Below are 18,914 nucleotides of genomic sequence, written 5' to 3'. Positions count from 1 at the left end.
CTGGCCGAGGCCTCTTCCCCGCAGCCCTTAGGACAGGCCCATCCCCACCCCAGGAGACAGACACAGCTGCTAGGAGACACCTGGTTTAATGACTTAGCTGTGGAGCCTGGGCCACCTCTCATCTCTGGGGTGTGACTCTCGGTCCAGAGCTCCAAGACACCCCAGCCCCCCGCACAGCATGCAGGACTCAGCTGGCCTGGGACTTGGTCAGAGAGAGTTCGTGTCGCGGGCTCTGTGGGGTGGGCAGCAGGGGTGTCTGAAGCCAGCGCTGTGTCCAGCGCATCCTCAGTCCTCGACAGGGGAGGGGGTATGGCATGTGCCCATCCCAGCATGGCACCCAGCGCCTCCTGTCCTGGAGCCCCAGCCGCCCTTGGGGAGCAGCACAATGGGGGGTGTGGGGGTGCGGCTGGGTACAGGTAGACGTGGGAGCAGGTGAAGACAGGGGGCATCACAGAGGACGAGGCCCCACCCCTCCTGGGGAGTCCTGTTGCCTCGGGGCAGGCAGAGGTGGGGCTGGCACCGAGGGTCACAGGTTTGGCTGAGGTCCGCCTTGGTGTGGGCTGGGGCTGTGGGTGTCCTTGGGCCTGAGGACAGGCCATGTGCCAGGCAGGTGCGGGGCCCCCACCCGGCACCACAGCCCATCGGTGTCCTTGGTACGAAATACATACACATGTAAAAATAATACTCCATGCGCTGAGGGGCCGCTGCAGGTGTGGCCTCCGGTTTGCTGCAGGTGAGGTGCCGCGGGGCAGCCAGGTCTAGCTGTCCTCTGCCCTCCTCTGGTTCTTGGAATGAAACTTGTTCATGAGTTCTTCCAGCTCCGACCCGCTTTGCTGTTTCTAGTGGGGAGAGGGGCAGCCTCAGCCGGGGCGCGGGCCCAGCGAGCCCAGGAACGGGGGCTGCGGGGGCCGGGGCAGGGGCGCACCTCCAGGAGAGCCTTCTGCACGGTGAGCTGGCTGTACACGCGGGCGCCCTCCTCCCCGCACACCTTCCTCAGCTCGTCCTTGCTGAGCGAGAAGAGCTGCGGCCCGGTCAGGATGCCCAGGTTCTCCACGGTCCTGCGGGCAGGGGCGCGTGAGGGGACGCCGCGGGCGTGGCTCCCGGCCCCCCGCCCGCGCCGCGCGCTCACCGGGCGCTGAAGGCCTTGGCGTCCAGCCAGGCACGGACCTCGCCGGGGCCCGACTCATAGGACAGCGGCGGGCGCGCGGGCGGCGCGCGCTCTACGCGCAGGTGCCGGGGCGGCTGCGCCTTGATGTGGCTGATCTTCTTGACCAGCTCGTCGTTGACCTCGTCCATGTAGTGGATCAGCTCTGCGGGCGGCGCGGAGGCTCAGCCTGGCGGCCGCCCCGCCCGCCCCGCGCCCTCCCGGCCGGCGCCCCCACCCTGCGGCAGCCACTTCTCACCATCCTTGTTCCCCGCGAAGGTCGGAGGCAGCTTGTGGGTCGGGCTGGCGGGGCCCCAGTATTTTGGACCGGCCTGCGGGCGGGGAGAGGCGCGCGGGCTGGGGGGCTGTCGGCTGCGCTCGTCCCCGCGCCCCCCAGGACCTGCGCAGCCGGGCCCTTCCCTCCGTCGGCCAAGGCCTGGGCGCCTCCCCACCTGCCCCGGCCCCGCGCAGCCGCCCCCGCCCCGGCCCCGGCCCCGGCCCCCGGCCGCTGTTCTGCGCTCGGGCCCAGCCCAGGCGCTGCCCAGGTGCTGCGGACCAGGAAGCTCACCTGCTCCAGGGCGGCGCCCGCGTCCTCGGGCCGCAGTTCGTCCAGGATGTTGCAGGGCACGTAGCCCGCCTGGCCGCTGCGGCTGCGCAGTTTCCACCACTGCCGCCCGTCCTCCAGCACCTGCGGGCGGCGGCGTCAGGCCCACGCCCCTCTGCTACGCGGGCGGGCCTGGGCTGCTGGCCCGGAGTCTTTCACAGGCCAGAGCGCCCCCGGGCCCCACCCTGCCTCAGTGGGATCCCGGAGCAGCGGCCTCTTAACCTGGTTGTGGATGTAGACCCCCCCAGCCTGCTCCACTTTCCGTCCCCCAGTGGGTGGCCTGGATTCCGCTTGGCACAAAGGCAGTCTGTGCCCGGCTCTGGGGGTGGGAGCGAATGACAAGCCCCTGCTGGGTTCCACCGGGGGGGGGGGGCCCCACTTGGCACAGGGACTGCCCACCTCCCAGCCCAACCCCGCCCTGCGTAGGGGTCCTTGCATGGCCTGGGGGGGTCCCTTAGACAGTGTGGCTCTCGGCCAGTCTGCAGGGCTGGGGGAGGCCTGTGGATCCCCAGAGGAGCCCAGGGGTAGGGACCCTGGGGAAAGGGGCCAGCAGCCATGCCATGTTGTGTTACACAGCCTGGCCCCCAGACCACTTGTCCCCACTTGGGCAGCCCTTCCGTCCCTTGGGCAGCCACCTGTGCCTGCCCCACCCCCAGCCGGACCGTGGGCAGCCTCCTCCTCCGGGGAGCCCTTCCCCTCCCCTGGGCAGCCCCTCCCTGCTACCCCCTTACCTCCAGAACCTCATCCTTGAGCACTGACAACTCATTGGCATTGCGGGCTGTGAAGTCGTAGAGGATTTTGACGTACTTGGCCATGGCTGGTGTTGGCTGGTAGCCCCTGCAAGGAATGGGAGAAGCTGAGGCCCAGGGCTGCGCTGGGGTCTCCTGGACCCAGGCAGGAGCCGAGGGCAGCAGCTTCCCAGGTGCACAACTGTCTCCGTTCTGCACACAGAGAGGCTGTGGCTCCGCGGCCAGGAATGGAAACTGTGACAGCCCCAGAGCGTTGGGGCCCTGCGTGAAGATGGGGTGGGCGGGCGGTGGGCGGGACAAAGGGCCCATGGCATGGCCAGGCTGGCCAGCCCAGGCCACCTCAGGGGTCTCCAGCGTGGTTCCCCAGGGGAACCAGAGCCAGGCGTGTGCCTGGGAAGCGACAGGATCACAGCTTCTCTAAGCTGACCAGTGGAGTCCGGGACGTCTTCGGAGCCACAGCTCCTCTGGGCACTGAGAACAGCGCGTGTGCGTGCACAAGCCACTGTCCCTGAGTTCCTCTCCGAGGGCTGGACCTGAACCCTGCAGGGGCGTGGGGGCCAGCTCTGGCTGGGGGTCCCAGCTTTGGCACAGAGCAGGTCTGTGGCTGTCCCCAAGGCTGGGCCGTCCCTCCTGGTCAGTCTGGTCCTGGCCATCGGGGCAGCTTCCTGTCCAGGTGCACAGGGAAGGTGGGGGCAAGCGCTGCCAGGACTGGGCCAGGTGGGCAAAACAGGCTGGAAGCCAAAGGGTGAAAATGTTTCTTGAAGTGTGGTCCCAGGCTAGGGACCAGGGGTGCCAGGCCGACGACATGGGGGAGGGGAGGGGCACGCTTATTTAAAACATGGATCTCTGGCCCCTCCTCTGCTGAAACTGAATCCTGGGGTCCGGTAGGGCAGTGAGCTGCCCAGGCAGATCCTGGGCCAGGAGCGAGGACAGAGAGGAGGAGGGGGGGCAAGGGACGGTGGGGCTCCCTGGTGCCCTGGGTTTGTTTTTATGCTCTGTGGAAATGGTGGGAGGAGGGGAGGGGCTATGCCCCTCAGTCTCCTCTGCTGGCGCTGCCGGAGCTGGGCCAAAATCAGGCCAACAGCCTCACAGGATGACAGTGTTTGGAGAAACAGTTTAAGTTCAATGGTTTAGTAAGTTCCTAACCTTGGTCCTAAAACACAAACATGGAGGCACGAAAAGACGCGATGTATCAGGGCAGTACATTTACGTGTGGCTTTTGAAATTTCTCCTGTAATTACAAAGTTAAAATGAAAACCCGGTTCTAATTTGGAAAAGTGGGATTCTGAACCACTTGAATGAGGAACTTGCCACCACCTGGTGGCAGCGTACCCGCATAGAGCCTCCATGTTCTGAAGAGTGAATGTCATGCTCCTGCACTTTGACGGGGGGCTTACCTGTGAGTATGTGGCGAGCTGACTGGTGGTAGAGTGTCCCCTGGGGGTGTGGGCTCCAAAGTATGGCTGTGCTTCTGGGACAGTCGTCGGCTTGCCGGAGCAGGCTGTGAGGAAAGTAGGCAGCCAGGGTTTGATGTGGGGTGGGGGCTGGGCAAGAAGGGCGGACACAGACTGGGTCCCAGGGCAAGGGGGCACAGGAGAGGGTCTCGGTGAAACATGCTGGTGCCACTGAGGAAGACACAGCCTGCCACCCACCAGGGGCCACGGGCTGCCTTGCTTGGCAGGGGCTGCTGCAGGGGCGGTGGGTGGACGTGGGCTGGGCGGTGAGCTCGGCGGGGGTGGGAGCCGGGCTGCGGCTGTGCTGACCTCAGCGTCAGGGGCGGACAGCAGCCCCTCCACCTCCCAGGGGGCCTCCTGCAGCACGTCCAGGGGCGGCTCCCAGCCGCTGTGGAACTTGGGTACGTAGACGGGCACCTGCGGCTCCTGTGGCCACTCGGCGCTAGGGTGAGAGGTCCTGGGGGTCAGCCAGGCCCCTGCCAGAGCTAGCCCCCCAGGACCCCCACCCTGCCCGCGCCCTGCCCCCGCGTCGCTCCGCCCTGCCGCACCGGGGCCGAGTCCAGGTCTCCCCCAGCGACTCCCACAGCAACATCTCCTTGGGGATCAGGTGGCCGCGCAGGAAGCCCACGGCATCTCGGGAAAGCAAGGGGCTGGAGACCGAGCGTGCGATGTTTGGGCCACCACAGGTGTTGACGATCTGGGGCACACGGGGCTTCAGCAGGGGCCACGCTCACGGCCCCCAGCCCCAGAAGCTCCACGAGGGGGCCCTCAGGAGGGACTTCGGCCCCCTGGGAGATGGACGAATGGCCCACGTCGGGCTGCCCCAGGTGAGCACCTGCCTCCCCCACCCTGAGCTCGGGGAGCCACTCCCAGGGCCCTGGCCGCCCCCCACCCCTGCTGTCCCAGCCCAGGCACCAGGTCCAGAGGCCCGAAGAGGAAGTGCACGAGCTCGGCCGCGCTGGGGTTCTGGATGTGCTTCTGCAGCTTGGCCTGCGGGAGGGACCAGTGAGGGTGGCCGTGGGAGGGGTGGACCTGGACCCGGTGCGGGGGACAGGGGAGGGTGGGGCCCCTGCTCTCACCAGCAGGTTGATGGCCAGCTTGGTTTTCTGGAAACAGTCCACAAACTCGCTCTCAGGGGGGGGCCGTGCTCGCAGCGTGAGGACGCCCTCTGGCATGGGGAAGATGGGGACAGCATGAGCCTACTGCCACCAGCTGGCCCGCCCCCAGCTCCCCCACCTCTGCCGGCCCTCCGCCCTCCCCAAGCACACATACACAACGTGCACACGCACACGCATGCACATGTACACACACGCACACACACATACTCCCCAGCCTCCCATTGCCCCCAGCACACCTGCCAGCCTCTCCCACCCTCTTCCTCTTGCCCCTCCCTCACACACACATGCACACGCACACATGCATGCACGTGCACACACGTACATACACACGTGTACACAGGCACACACACGTGAGAGTGCACATGCACACACATGCGCTAACACATGCACCCGTGCACACACATACATGCACACGCACACACATGTACACACATGCACGAGCATGTGCACACACACATATGTACACACGCATGCACACACATGAGCACACACACCTGCTGGACCCTTCTTGCCCTTCTTCTTGCCCTTCTTTCGCTGGTTGAGCTGCCTGAACGCCTCAGCCGCCTTCTGCAGCCGCGCCACGAACCACTCGATGTCGTCCAGGGCACAGTTGAGGATTTGCTGGGGTCAGAGGGGTCAGCAGTCAGCCTTAGACACCACGGCAGGGGCAGCCACGTGGGCAGGGCGGGAGGACCCTGCCACGGGGCGACGGGACACATGGGGCACGCACCGTCTCCTTCTCTATCTTCTGAGCCAGCACGGCCCGCGGCTCCTCGTCCAGCGACTCCCGGCGGCGGAGGCCTGCAGAGGACGGGCGGCTGCTCACCCCGGCCCCCCACGCGACGCCCCCACCGGTCCCGCCAGCCCCCCACCCCCCACCTACCTGGCTCCCTGAGCAGCTCCGGCAGGCCCACACGGTTCTTGGCCTGAGCCGAGTCCCCATGGCGCTGGAAGGGGATGGGGGCCGGGCCCTGGGGAGGGGGCAGGATGGACTGCCGCTGCCGGAGCTTCTCCTGGTGTCCCCTGGAGGGCGAGGGCCGCTCAGCCTGGCCGGCCTGACCCCTCCCGCCAGTCCCAGCTCCTTCCCTCCCTGCCCTCCCGCCCCAGACCCCGCGGCCCTACTTCAGGGTCTGTGGCCGTATCTTCTTGCCCAGCCGGTAGTCGGCCAACGCGCTCTCGATGTCCTCCTGCACCAGCTCTGCCTGGGGGGGCCGGGCGTCAGGTGGGCTGGGCCGAGGTGGAGCAGAGCCCACCGCGGCCCCTCACCCCGATGTGGGCCCCCCCACCCCCACGCGGGCCCCTCACCTCCACCTCGTCGCAGTGGAAGAAGTGCACGTCGGGCTTGCTCTGCTCGGGGTCCTGGCACACCAGCAGCAGCACCGACGGGTAGCGCAGCTGGTTCAGCACCGTCTGGCTGTGCTGCACCGTCTGCAGGGGGAAGTTCTCCAGCTCCTCCTGGAGGGGGCAGTTGGGACACGTTGCACAGATGTGACTCACCGTGGGCCCTGGACACGGATGTGGGCTGCAGCCACGGGCATGGAATGGTTCACAGACGTGGCTCGTGGGCCCAGCACGTGGAGTTCCCACCAGTCACAGACGTGCGTGTAACTCACAGGCAGAGAAAAGAGCTGGGACCCAGGCGGGGCCTGTGGACTCCAGTGAGGAACGGCCATGGCTGTGCACTAGCCAGGGATAGGGCCCCACAGACAGGGACGTGGCCCTGGACACACCTGGCCGCAGCAGGGCGGGCCTCACAGGTGTGCAGTGGAGCCGGCACCCGGGGCACGCAGCTCTGTGCGGCCATGCCTGCCGCCTCTCTCCCCGTCCGCTCTCGTGGCCACAGTGACGGGCAGTGCCAGCCCCTGCAGAGGCCCGGCCACAGGTCTGGGCCGCGGTGGGCGGCAGGCGCTGCCTTCCGACCTGCTGCCCGCTCGCCCTGGCGCCCGGGCGGTACCTGAGACTCGATGTCCAGCAGCCGCAGCGACTTGTCGTTCACTTGCAGCAGCATCTCCTGCGTCCAGATCTTCTCCTTGGAGCTCAGCTGCACCAGCTTCCGGATGGCGTCGTCCACGGACACGATGGCCTCGCTCTTGTCCATGATAAAGGTGGCCAAGTGCTGGGGGTGGACAGGCGGTCACTGCTGGGCAGGGCCCTCTGCATGCCCAGAGCCCAAGCCCAAGGAGCCACAGCCTGGGAGCCTGAGGGGATACAGCCAGCCCTGGGGGGCCCTGGGGGGGCCTGAGGAGACACAGCCAGCCCTGGGGGGTCCTGAGGGGGCCTGAGGGGACACAGCCAGCCCTGGGGGGTCCTGAGGGGACACAGCCAGCCCTGGGGGGCCCTGGGGGGGCCTGAGGGGATACAGCCAGCCCTGGGGGACCCTGGGGGAGCCTGAGGGGACACAGCCAGCCCTGGGGGACCCTGGGGGAGCCTGAGGGGACACAGCCAGCCCTGGGGGGGTTGAGGGGACACAGCCAGCCCTGGGGGGGTAGAGGGGACACAGCCAGCCCTGGGGGGCCCTGGGGGGGCCTGAGGGGACACAGCCAGCCCTGGGGGGCCCTGGGGGGGCCTGAGGGGACACAGCCAGCCCTGGGGGGCCCTGGGGGGGCCTGAGGGGACACAGCCAGCCCTGGGGGGCCCTGGGGGGCCTGAGGGGACACAGCCAGCCCTGGGGGGCCCTGGGGGGGCCTGAGGGGACACAGCCAGCCCTGGGGGTCCCTGGGGGGCCTGAGGGGACACAGCCAGCCCTGGGGGGCCCTGGGGGGCCTGAGGGGACACAGCCAGCCCTGGGGGGCCCTGGGGGGCCTGAGGGGACACAGCCAGCCCTGGGGGACCCTGGGGGGCCTGAGGGGATACAGCCAGCCCTGGGGGACCCTGGGGGGCCCTGGGGGGCCTGAGGGGACACAGCCAGCCCTGGGGGGCCCTGGGGGGGCCTGAGGGGACACAGCCAGCCCTGGGGGGCCCTGGGGGGCCTGAGGGGACACAGCCAGCCCTGGGGGGCCCTGGGGGGCCTGAGGGGACACAGCCAGCCCTGGGGGACCCTGGGGGGCCTGAGGGGACACAGCCAGCCCTGGGGGACCCTGGGGGGCCTGAGGGGACACAGCCAGCCCTGGGGGGCCCTGGGGGGCCTGAGGGGACACAGCCAGCCCTGGGGGGCCCTGGGGGGGTTGAGGGGACACAGCCAGCCCTGGGGGGACCCTGGGGGGGCCTGAGGGGACACAGCCAGCCCTGGGGGGCCCTGGGGGGGCCTGAGGGGACACAGCCAGCCCTGGGGGACCCTGGGGGGCCTGAGGGGACACAGCCAGCCCTGGGGGACCCTGGGGGGCCTGAGGGGACACAGCCAGCCCTGGGGGGACCCTGGGGGGGCCTGAGGGGACACAGCCAGCCCTGGGGGGCCCTGGGGGGGCCTGAGGGGACACAGCCAGCCCTGGGGGGCCCTGGGGGGGCCTGAGGGGACACAGCCAGCCCTGGGGGGCCCTGGGGGGGCCTGAGGGGACACAGCCAGCCCTGGGGGGTCCTGGGGGGGCCTGAGGGGACACAGCCAGCCCTGGGGGGACCCTGGGGGGGCCTGAGGGGACACAGCCAGCCCTGGGGGGCCCTGGGGGGGCCTGAGGGGACACAGCCAGCCCTGGGGGGGTAGAGGGGACACAGCCAGCCCTGGGGGGCCCTGGGGGGGCCTGAGGGGACACAGCCAGCCCTGGGGGGCCCTGGGGGGGCCTGAGGGGACACAGCCAGCCCTGGGGGGCCCTGGGGGGGCCTGAGGGGACACAGCCAGCCCTGGGGGACCCTGGGGGGGCCTGAGGGGACACAGCCCCACCTTGGGTGGGGGAGTCTCCATTCTGCCTTGGTGGACATCTGCAGGGGTCATGGTTGTGTCCTGATAAACCCTCCAAAAAATTTCCAGGCCAGGCACAGTGGCTCACACCTGTAATCCCAGCACTCTGGGAGGCCAGGGTGGGAGGACCTCTTGAGCTCAGGAGTTCGAGACCAGCCTGAGCAAGAGCGAGACCTGTCTCTACTAAAAATAGAAAAATCAGCCAGGCACGGTGGTGCACGCCTCTAATCCCAGCTACTCGGGAGGCTGAGGCAGGAGGATCGCTTGAGCCCAGGAGCTGGAGGCTGCAGTGAGCTGTGATGACGCCACGGCACTCCAGCCTGAGCGAGACTCTGCCTCAACAACAACAGCAGACAACAAACACCCTCAGAAAAATCCCAAACTGCTCCGTAGCGCTGGGCCACTGTCTGCCACCTGCCTGTCTGCTGTGCTCTTTCTTCCTTCTCAGACGTCACCCTTCCTGGCCACCTGGCCACCTCACCTGTCACCACATCCCTGACCTGCCTTGTTTTGCATTTATCTGATCCAGCGTCATGCTGTGCGTGACTCCTCCTGCCACCCGAGGTGCCCACGCACTGCTGCCGGGGTCACAGCTGCTGTCACCCGGGACAGTGCCTGGTACTCAGCAGGCCCCCGATGGACGGGTGCAGGTGACAGCATGAATGGGGTCCCCAGCCAGCCTGCCCTCCCTGCCCTGCGCCCTCCTCTCCTCTGTCCAGGCCTGGCTCGGGCCCCTCCTGCGGCCAGGTCCCCGGTGTCTGCCTGGACGTGCAGGTGAGTGAAGCCCCCGCGGCGGATGGTGCTGGGGCGGCTGCATAAACACTAGCTGGTGTGCAGGGCAGTCAGAGACCCACTGCACAACACCTAACAAAAAAGATCTACGAGAAAATGCCGGATGATTTCTGATCACCTCCACGGCCTTCTCAACACGGGTGTTTCCTCAGCAGGAAAGAAAGTCCAGATGTTCACAAGTAAAGGCCAGTACATTTGGCAACCAAAAAGCAAAAATTTCTGCCTGGGAAGAAAGTGCCCTATACAAAGGAAAAAAACCCACATTAAAAAATTAAAAAGTGGGAAAAACATAGGAAATAGATATGATTGATTTTCTTAACGTAGGAAAAGACCAAAGTGCAACGCCAGTTCTTTGGTAAAAGCTCCATTTTGTTAAATATGATAATTAAAGACCAACAATAAAATGAATGAATATGTAAATAAGTAAAAGATTAACACCTCAATAGAAAAATTGAGCGGAGTCTACAGAAAAATAAACATAAGTAACTTTTTAGTATAAAAAATGGCGTGCAGTCTTATGAAATAAAAGAACTGCAAGTTGATCCTTGTTTGTACAGTGGTGAGTGAATGAAAAAAAAGAAGTGCAAATCGAAACTCTGAGACTGTTATTTTAGGAATTGAATTTTTTTCACCTGTTCTATTGACCAATACTAAAAGTCCTTGTGGGCTACACTTGCGGGTTAAGAAGTGGAGAAATGGGCATTTTCATCCAGCACCTGTGCAGCCTCTCTCGGGAGTAGCCAGGGACACTGTCGAGGTGCACACACCTTCCCTCCCTGTCCCACCACAGGGAACCTGCACAGCCAGGTGCAAAATGTGGCACCAGCCTGCTCAGTGCAGAACCGTTTGTGATAATAAAGGCTGGACCCAACCTACTTGCCCATGGACAGGCTGGAGAGTAAGTGGGCGGGACACACAAGGGACTGCGAGGTGCTCATCTGTCTGCGTGAGGCAGAGTCAAACCTAAAACGCACGTGGTTAGTAAAACACAGCACAGCCGGCCAAACAAAACCAGGCTGCCGGCCACGGCAAGCTTCAGTAAATCGAGTATGTTTTCTGACCATAATGGGATTAAAGTAGGAACCAATAATAAAAGATAACCAGGAAGTCCCCAAATGTTTGGAAATAAAGCAACATACCTCTAAATAACCTCTGGGTCAAAGATGAAGTCACAAGGAAAATTAGAAGCTATTGTGAACCAAATGATGACAAAAATATGCATATCACAGTCTGTGGGACACAACTAAAGCAGTACTTTGAGGGAAATTTATAGCTTTCAAGGAATATGTTAGAAAAGAAGAAAGACTTAAGATGAATGATCTAAGCTTTCACCTTCAGAAGCTAGAAAAAGACAATCAAAATCCCAACTTAGTGGAAGGAAGGAAACTAAGAGCAGAAACCAACACATTAGTAAACAGACAATCAAGAAAGAAAAATCGGCCGGGCGCGGTGGCTCACATCTGTAATCCTAGCACTCTGGGAGGCCGAGGCGGGTGGATTGTTTGAGCTCACGAGTTCAAGACCAGCCTGAGCAAGAGCGAGACCCCACCTCTATTAAAAGTAGAAAGAAATTATCTGGCCAACTAAAATATATAAGAAAAAATTAGCCGGGCATGGTGGCGCATGTCTGTAGTCCCAGCTACTCGGGAGGCTGAGGCAGGAGGATCGCTTGAGCCCAGGAGTTTGAGGTTGCTGTGAGCTAGGCTGACGCCACGGCACTCACTCTAGCCCAGGCAACAAAGCGAGACTCTGTCTCAAAAAAAAAAAAGGAAAGAAAAATCAACAAAGCCCAAGTTGGTTCTGAAAAGATTAATAAAATTGATAAACCCCTAGCAAAACTGATTAGGAAAAATGCTAGAGAAAACGCAAATTCTCAGAAACCAGACGGAAAGAGGGGACATCACTGCAGATCTCACACACGAAAGGGAATTAATAACCAAACCCTTCCCACAAAGAAAATCCTGTACTCAGGCTTCACGGGTGGATATTTAAGGAAAAAATAATAACAAGCTTTCACAAACTCTTTCTAAAAACAGAAGAGCAGGAAATACCTCCCCACCGATTTGTAAGGCAACATAACCCTGACACCAAAACCTGCCAAAGGCATTACAAGAAAAGAAAATTAAAGACCAATATCCTTAATGGACATGGATGCAAGAATATTAGCAAAATACTAGCACATCAGCACGTGCAGAGGACGGCACACGCGAATAGATGGGGGTTATCCCAGAAACTCGCAGTCGATTCCACAGTAAAAACAATCACTCGGTATGATTTACTAAATTAACAGTAACGAACACACCTCAGTAGATTCAGAAAAAGCATTTGACAAAATTCAATACCTTTCATGATAAAAACTTGCAGCAAGCAAAGAATGAAAAGGAACTTCCGCACGGTAATAAGAATATCTGTGGACACGTGGCACACAGACACTGGCTGTTTTAAGACCGGACACAAGACGGGGTCCACTGTCCTCACCTGCATTCAGCTCTGCGCTGCACCTGTGGTCCTAGCCAGGGCAATGGGGCCAGAAAATACGTACGTGTAAAAATTAGAAACCAAGAACTGTATTTTCAGACATTGTGATTATATACATGGACAATCCAGTCTATCTACAAGCAAATCACTACAGTAAATAAATTCAGCAAGGTCTCGGGGCACTTGATCACCATACAAAAATTTAATTATTTTTCTGTATGCTAGCAACAGACCATTGGAAAATGAAATTCAAAAAGCAACAAAGTAATACCATTAACAACAGCATATAAAAATCAAATACTTAAGGAATAATGGAACAAAAGCTATGTGATACCTCTGGGAGGAAAACCACGAAACTTACTGAAAGCAATTAGAGGAGACCTAACAGAGAGACACCACGTTCATGGGCGGAGAGGCTCACTGTGGTGAAGACGTCCATTCTCCCTAGAGTGACCCACAGATTTGACTTGACGCCAACCGCAATTCCAGCAGGAGCGGAGTGGCGAGTGCGCACCTGCAGTCCCAGCACGTCCTGAGGCAGGAGGGTCCCTTGAGGCCAGGAGTTCAAGATTATCCCGGGCCACACAGAGAGATCCAGTCTCTACAAAGACTGGCAAAACGAACTGGGGGCAGTGGTGGCCTGTAGCCCCATCTACTCGGGGAACTGAGGCAGGAGGATCACTTGAGCCCACAAGTGCGCGGCTGCAGGGAGCTATTATGACTCCACTGCGCTCCGGCCCAGGCAACAGAGCAGGACCCTGTCTCAAACAAAAAAAAAAAAAAAAAGAAAGAAAAGAAAGCAAAGAAAACACAGGAAGAAACCTCCAGGGCCTTGGTCAGGCAACGACTTCTTCGGAGCCAAAACCCATAAATGAACTGTAAGAGAAAAAAGTGGATCGACTGGATGTCATTTAAACATTTCTGCTCATCGAAAGCCAGTCATGCACATGAACTGACACGTCTGACCAGTGTGGACGGCGAGAGGGACTGCCAGGCCACAGCGCCACCCTCCCCATCGGTAAGGATCGGGTCCCTGTGGCTGTGCACAGAAGCAGGGCCACCTGCCCGGTGCCACCCAGGGGTCTTCCTTTAAGGAGTCTTAAAGTAAGGTGACAAAGCAGGACAAAGAGTGCCATAAGCTGCACAATTCATTCATGGGACATTCTCCAAAGACAACACCACGGTGACGGAGGACAGAAGGACAGATGTCACTGCCAGAGGCTGGGGGCCTGCAGAGGGGCTGCAGGGCGGGGGCTGGGCGACGGGCGGATCTGTGTCCGGCTGTGGGCAGAGCGGCTCACCCCACACGCACCAACTTCACAGTGTGATGATTTAGGACAAAGGAGACAGGCAGGCTCCAGCCGCCCCCCAGGGCAAGCGGGGTTGACCTTGCCCTGCCTGGCTGGAGAGACGTCCCTCCAGACTCTCACCCTCTCTGGGCCTCAGTTTCCCCCTCCGGAGGGGCAGGAAGACCCCGCCCTGTCCCCTACCCTTGGTGGCGGCTGGGCAGGCAGGAAGGCTCCCAGTGGCCGTGGGCCCTTCACAGCAGCCCGCCCAGCCAGGCCAGCGTGGGCCAAAGTCCAGGAGGAGCCCCGAGTCGGCTCCTCACCAAGGAGGGCAAAGTCCCACCCCTGAGAAAGGTGGCAGATCTGCCCGGAAAGAAGGGACCAAAGTTGACCCGTCCACCCCTCTGTGCCCTGCCCTTGGACACTGAGCAGGCAGCTGTCACCAGCCTGGTCACACAGACGACCCACCCTGCTCAGGTGGGCTGGGAGAGCCCCGTACAGTTCCCGTGTTCTTTGGCCCCATTCTACAGACAGGGACACGGAGGCTCGAACACTAGGACTTGCTCGCCTCTGGGGCGCAGGCCCCTGTGCGGTGGGAGGACAGTGAGAGGCCCGAGGTGGGAGCAGAGGGGGTGGCGGGGCAGAGGGCATCCCCCAGCAGGGCCCCGGGCTCCAGGCTCCCTCCCTCCTCCCCCTTCCTCATCCTGGGGGCTTGGACACCCACCAGGAACCCGCCGCCGGCTCCCAGGCCAGGCGCAGGAAGGTCTTTTTTCCTTTAATTGAAGAGACAGGCTCTGGCTCTGTTGCCCCCCCTGGAGAGCAGGGGTCACAGGCACTGCAGCCGGGAACTCCTGGGCTCCAGCGATCCTCCCACCCTCCCATCTGGGTCTCCCAAGTATCTGGGACCACAGGCGCCACCACACCCTGGCCAGGAAGGTCATTTAAAAAACCTCTTCCTGAGTTCTATGGGTGAGTTAAAACTGCCCTAGGAGAGAACCCTCCCGAGCTGGCAGCTGGTCTGGCCTCTCCGCTGGCCCTCCAAGGCCCCCCTGGGCAGCGCTCAACAAAGGGCGTCTTTGTTCCACCTCCTGCCTTCTAATCCAGTTCCCTGTTTTGGGGCCAGGGTGACAATTTCCTTCCCACTGGCTCTTCCCGTCCAGGGCTGCAGGCACCCGGTGTACCTCCAGCACACCCTGGGCGGGGCGCCCTGCAGCCCCCAGGCCTTGAGCTCCCAGGACTGGAGGGAGGCCCGCTCCCCACCGCAGCTGGGCCCAGGACGGGTGTGGGGGGGCCGGCTCTCCCCGGGCCAGTTTCCCCACCTGCCTGAGGACCCTGGAGCACTGAGAGCAGGGGTGCCCTGACGAGGGTGCTCCTGGGGGCGGGGCCTCACCTGGACGTGGTACTGGGAGGTCTCGTGCATGATGACGTTGGAGTTGGAGTACTTCTTCCTCTGCTCTGAACGGGAGACGCCCGTCACTCAGCCCCAGATGGCGGGACCCACGGCCCCCCCCCACCCCCCCCACCCCCCGTCAGCTGGGACTGGACCCCCAGGAGGAGTCATGAGGGAGGATCCAGGGTGTGAGACTTGGTGAGGCCCCTCCTGGGGATGGCGGGGGTCTGCAGGAAGCCCTCTCCCTCCACCCAGGACAGGCCCTGGGAAGCCCCCTTGGGGGAAGACGGAGGTTCAGAGAGGGCTGGGGGTTTGCTCAGGGTGGTGATGGGGCAGCCTGTGACTCGAGATGTCTGTCCCTGAGGGTGGGGGCAAGAGGCTGCCCCACACCTATGCCCACCTTCCTAGGGGAGGGGCCTGGGCCAGGGCGTCCTCCCACCCCGTCCTCCCACCCCAAGAGCTGCCAGCTGAAATCTCCCTGGGTGCCCGTCCCAAAGCACCAATGACGGGAGGGGTCTCGCCAGGGGTTGAGTGCGGGGAGGGGTGGGGGAAGGCCAGCACTGGGGCAGGTGGGCTGGCCAGGCCCCTCCCTCCTGGAGCAGACACCTGGCAGCTGGGTCAGCCTGAGCCCCCCGCCCCCTCTGCGATCGGGTTGCTGCGAAGAGTGCAGTGAATCAATATTGATGCTCCCTGAATTATTAGTAAAGGCCTCTCCCCTTACAGGTGTGGGGGAGGGGGCGCAGTGCCAGGAGCCTGGGCAGGGGCCTGCGGGGCTGCAGGTGGATGAGGGCCGCCCTGTCTCCCACCAGGCTGAGCTCCCCGAATCAGGCCCCGGCACAACTCCAGGGCTGGAAGGGCTGTTCCCCGCCAGGGACACCAGGGACGTGATGCCCGCTCCCCTGTTGCATCCAGTCTGCCTGCAACCTCACTCACCAAACAGGTCCTTGGGGCTCATCTTGGCCACACCCTCCGACCAGCCCAGGCTGCCACTGCAGGGGAGGGGCTGGTGAGGGTGGGGCCCACACCGCACCCCTCCCTGGGGACTGCTGGGGGAGAGGGGTGGACAGGGGAGAGCTCACTTGGCAGCACCGGGGCAGCAGCTCACGGACCCAGACTGGCTCATGGCGTCCTTGGTGGTGGCAGCCAACACCTGGTTGGACAGAGGAGCTGAGCTGACACTTCCTCCTGGCCTGGCCAGTGGCCTGGCTACTCCCAGGGCAGGACCTGGACCTCATCCTCCCTGTGCCCAGACCGAGGGGCCAGAGCCTTGACTGGCCTGGGCAGGGCAGGGGCCCCTCAGGGAGCAGAGGGGCCCTGTGTCCCGCTGGTGGTCCCCGAAGCCCCATGTTGCCCCAGACCCTCGGCCCTCTGCAGGGCCCCTCCAGAGGCTGTCTGGGAGGCTCTGGAGTGGGGGAGTGGCGGTGGTGGTGGAGAAAGCGCCTTCCAAGTAGAGGGCGTTTGAAGGCACAGGACAGCTGAGCCTGGAGCCCCGGAGGGCAAGGTCCAGAGGGAGCCCGGCCTCCAGCCCACTTCTGCCCACCTAGGCCCACCCCGCAAAGGGCTCTGGCACACGCGTATAGACACGCCCCCATGCATGTCAGCTCCCTCCTGGCCTGGGAGGCCTAGCAGGGAAGAGGCCGTGTGCACAGGAGTCCTGGGTCCTGGGTGCCCAGAAGGCAGTCTGGGGGTGCAGCGTCTCCTCACTCTGATGGAGGGGTACAGCCAGGGTGGCCCAGAGCAGGACCCGTGGCAGCAGGGGCTGGGTCCGAGGGAGGGAGTGGAGAGGGTCGGTGTGGGTGGGGGGCTCAGAGGAGTCTCCCTGAGGCTGGAGCCCGGCCCAGAGGCACCGGCGCTGGCATTACTGCCCCCCAGACAGAGGGGCGCTTGGCGCCCTGGGCCTCCCCAGTGCAGACCCAGGCCGAGCACCCTCCTGTGCGAGGCCTCTCCAGGGGCACAACCCCAGAGCCTGTCTCTGGCCCGGCCCTGACCTCTCCAGAGGTGTATTTTGGGGAAACTAAGGCCTGGCTGCTGGAGCAGCCCCATGTCCCTGGACAGGCCTCCCTGCTGTCCTTCAGTGGCTCTGTGGCCACCTCCCCAAGGGAAAGCAGCGGGAACCTGGATCCACACCACCCACCTCCCACTGGCACTATGGGATGAGTCCCTCTGGCTTCAGTGTGGGGCCTGCCGGTGGTGCGGTGTGGCCTGAGGGCTGAGGGGCCCCTGAAGCACCCCAGGACTGGCTGCGTTGGCCAGGTCCTGCCCAGAAGGGGGACCCCTGAGGTGTGAGAGGCCTGGGGGCCCAGGGACATTCCCTGGCCTGGCCACTTCTGCTGCCCCCTCCACATGCTACCGAGGGTCCCAGCTCGCCAGAGGGGGCTTGGCCGGATTCCTCTGTCCATCTCTCCGTGGAGAATGTCTGGAATGTTCATGACCTCAGTGGGTGAGCCTGAGTGTTTGCTTAATGGGATTCCTGGCAGGCTCAGCCGAGGGCACCAGGCACGTGTGTCCAGGTACACACACACCTGGGCGAAACACAAACGTGCCCTCGCAGACCCAGGCCTGCGGGTACACACACAGACACGCACAGGTTGTGACATGTGGCCCCTCCCCTCAAGGAAGTCCAGGCTGGGAAGGCCTAGGCCTTCAGCTACCTGGGGGGCGGGGGTCCAGACGCTGGCACCTGGGTGGGGAAGCACCTGGGGAAGGGGCTAACTCCAGGCCTGTGGGGGCCCCGCCCCCGTGGGGCTGCGGCAGCTGAGGGGGGCAGGAAGCCATGTAAGCCAGGGGGCCTGGGGCCCAGGCGGCACTTTGGTTTTACTGTGGCCTTTTCCAGCTGTTAGGGGAGGGCGAAGCAGGGTGCCCGGTCAGTCAGGCCCAGGAGGGGTGGCCCCAGAAGGGCAGGGAGGGCCAAGTTCAAGTTCCAGCTCCACACTGAGTGAGTGACCTTGGGGGGAGCTTAGTCACTGGGACTCCTGCCTTTGTGGGAGCTAGGTGGGGCCCCGGAATGGGAGACCCCTGAGGCCCTGGGCGTGCCCTGGTCTGGGCGCTGTGGTTGAGGGCTGAGGGCGGAGGAGCGGATGAGCCTGGGAAGGTGTGGGTGGGGAAGGCTGGCACCCTGGCAGGGGCAGGCAGGCACTGCAGGCCAGGGGGACCAGGCAGGAGGGGGCGCAGGGCCCACAAGGCCTGGCTGGGTAGCAAGCAGGGCCCAGGAGAGGGGCCGGGGAGGGGCCCTGACGCCCAGCACAGCTGGGTCTGAGGACTGCACACAGGGGTGGGGACAAAGGTCAGAGAAGCAAGAGGAGGCCTGCGTCCCCCTCCCCTCCCTGCCACCAGGGACACCCCTAGGCAAAGGGGCAGCCCTAGGCCAGCCTGGCCCAGGGACCAGGCACCTGGCATGGCTGCCGGCTGGATGCCCCCAGACCTGGCCCTGGCAGGGGCCCTGCCGCCCCACGCTCAGGCTCACCTCCCCTTGAGACTCCCACACCCCAACGTTGATCTGGAGACTGACCCCGGCCCGCTGCCTCCCTGGTGCTGGATTTCCTCCTGGCTCCGGCACCCAGGAAGTGCCTCCTGATGTCTGACCTACAGGGAGGCAGCTTGCCCTGCCGCCTCCAGGGTCAGGCCCTCAGATAGGTCCCAGCGCACGCAGGAGCGGGGAAGCCGCCTTCTCCGGGTGCAGGGATTCCCCCACCGAGCTGAGGGCTGGGAGCGGGCAGGCCGCGGTTGGGTGAGGGCGCACCCCTGGCTTGAAAATACCCCGGCACACGGCGCCGTCCCAGGACCGACGGGACAGGCCGGGCTGCCGCGGGATTTTGAGCCACGAGCGCAGGAGGGGCTGTAGACCGCACAGCCCCCTCTGCGCCGCGCCCGCGCCCGCCCAGAGTTGCGGACCAGAGTCCCGCGTCCCATCGCCACCCGGGTAAACTGAGGCCCCGGCGGGCGAGCTCCCCGGGTCCGCTCCTCGATCGCGGCGCTCACCTGTCCTCGGCGGCCTGCGCCCCGCGCCGCGGCAAGTCCCTCGGCGGCCGTCCGTGCGCCCGTCCGTGCGCCTCGCCGCCGCGCCTGGT

The 18,914-nt window shown here is 63.6% G+C and overlaps 1 protein-coding gene across 2 annotated transcripts; it reads right to left on the bottom strand.

Moving 5' to 3' along the window:
* Positions 1–392: 392 nt before the first annotated feature.
* Positions 393–18,883, bottom strand: EPS8L2 (EPS8 signaling adaptor L2). Of its 2 annotated transcripts, XM_069471860.1 has the most exons (21): positions 18,826–18,883; positions 15,927–15,997; positions 15,781–15,836; positions 14,848–14,912; positions 7,024–7,185; positions 6,375–6,524; positions 6,192–6,271; positions 5,953–6,092; positions 5,800–5,870; positions 5,564–5,690; positions 5,031–5,119; positions 4,867–4,941; positions 4,500–4,648; positions 4,261–4,393; positions 3,895–3,998; positions 2,480–2,585; positions 1,713–1,832; positions 1,404–1,476; positions 1,130–1,310; positions 926–1,058; positions 393–839 (listed from the first exon to the last, which is right to left on the bottom strand). In XM_069471860.1, exons 2-21 carry the CDS (start codon positions 15,968–15,970, stop codon positions 759–761), a joined length of 2,139 nt encoding a protein of 712 aa, XP_069327961.1. In that variant the 5' UTR covers positions 15,971–15,997; positions 18,826–18,883; the 3' UTR covers positions 393–758. The 2 variants fall into 2 exon arrangements, with proteins under 2 accessions (XP_069327961.1, XP_069327962.1); XM_069471861.1 differs by lacking the exons at positions 14,848–14,912; positions 15,927–15,997; positions 18,826–18,883 and having other exon boundaries at positions 15,781–15,823.
* Between the last annotated feature and the right edge of the window lie 31 nt (positions 18,884–18,914).

This window comes from Eulemur rufifrons, chromosome 6, assembly GCF_041146395.1.
Source record: "Eulemur rufifrons isolate Redbay chromosome 6, OSU_ERuf_1, whole genome shotgun sequence".
Lineage (NCBI taxonomy): Eukaryota > Metazoa > Chordata > Mammalia > Primates > Lemuridae > Eulemur > Eulemur rufifrons.
This window is presented reverse-complemented; position numbering and strand designations above follow the sequence as displayed.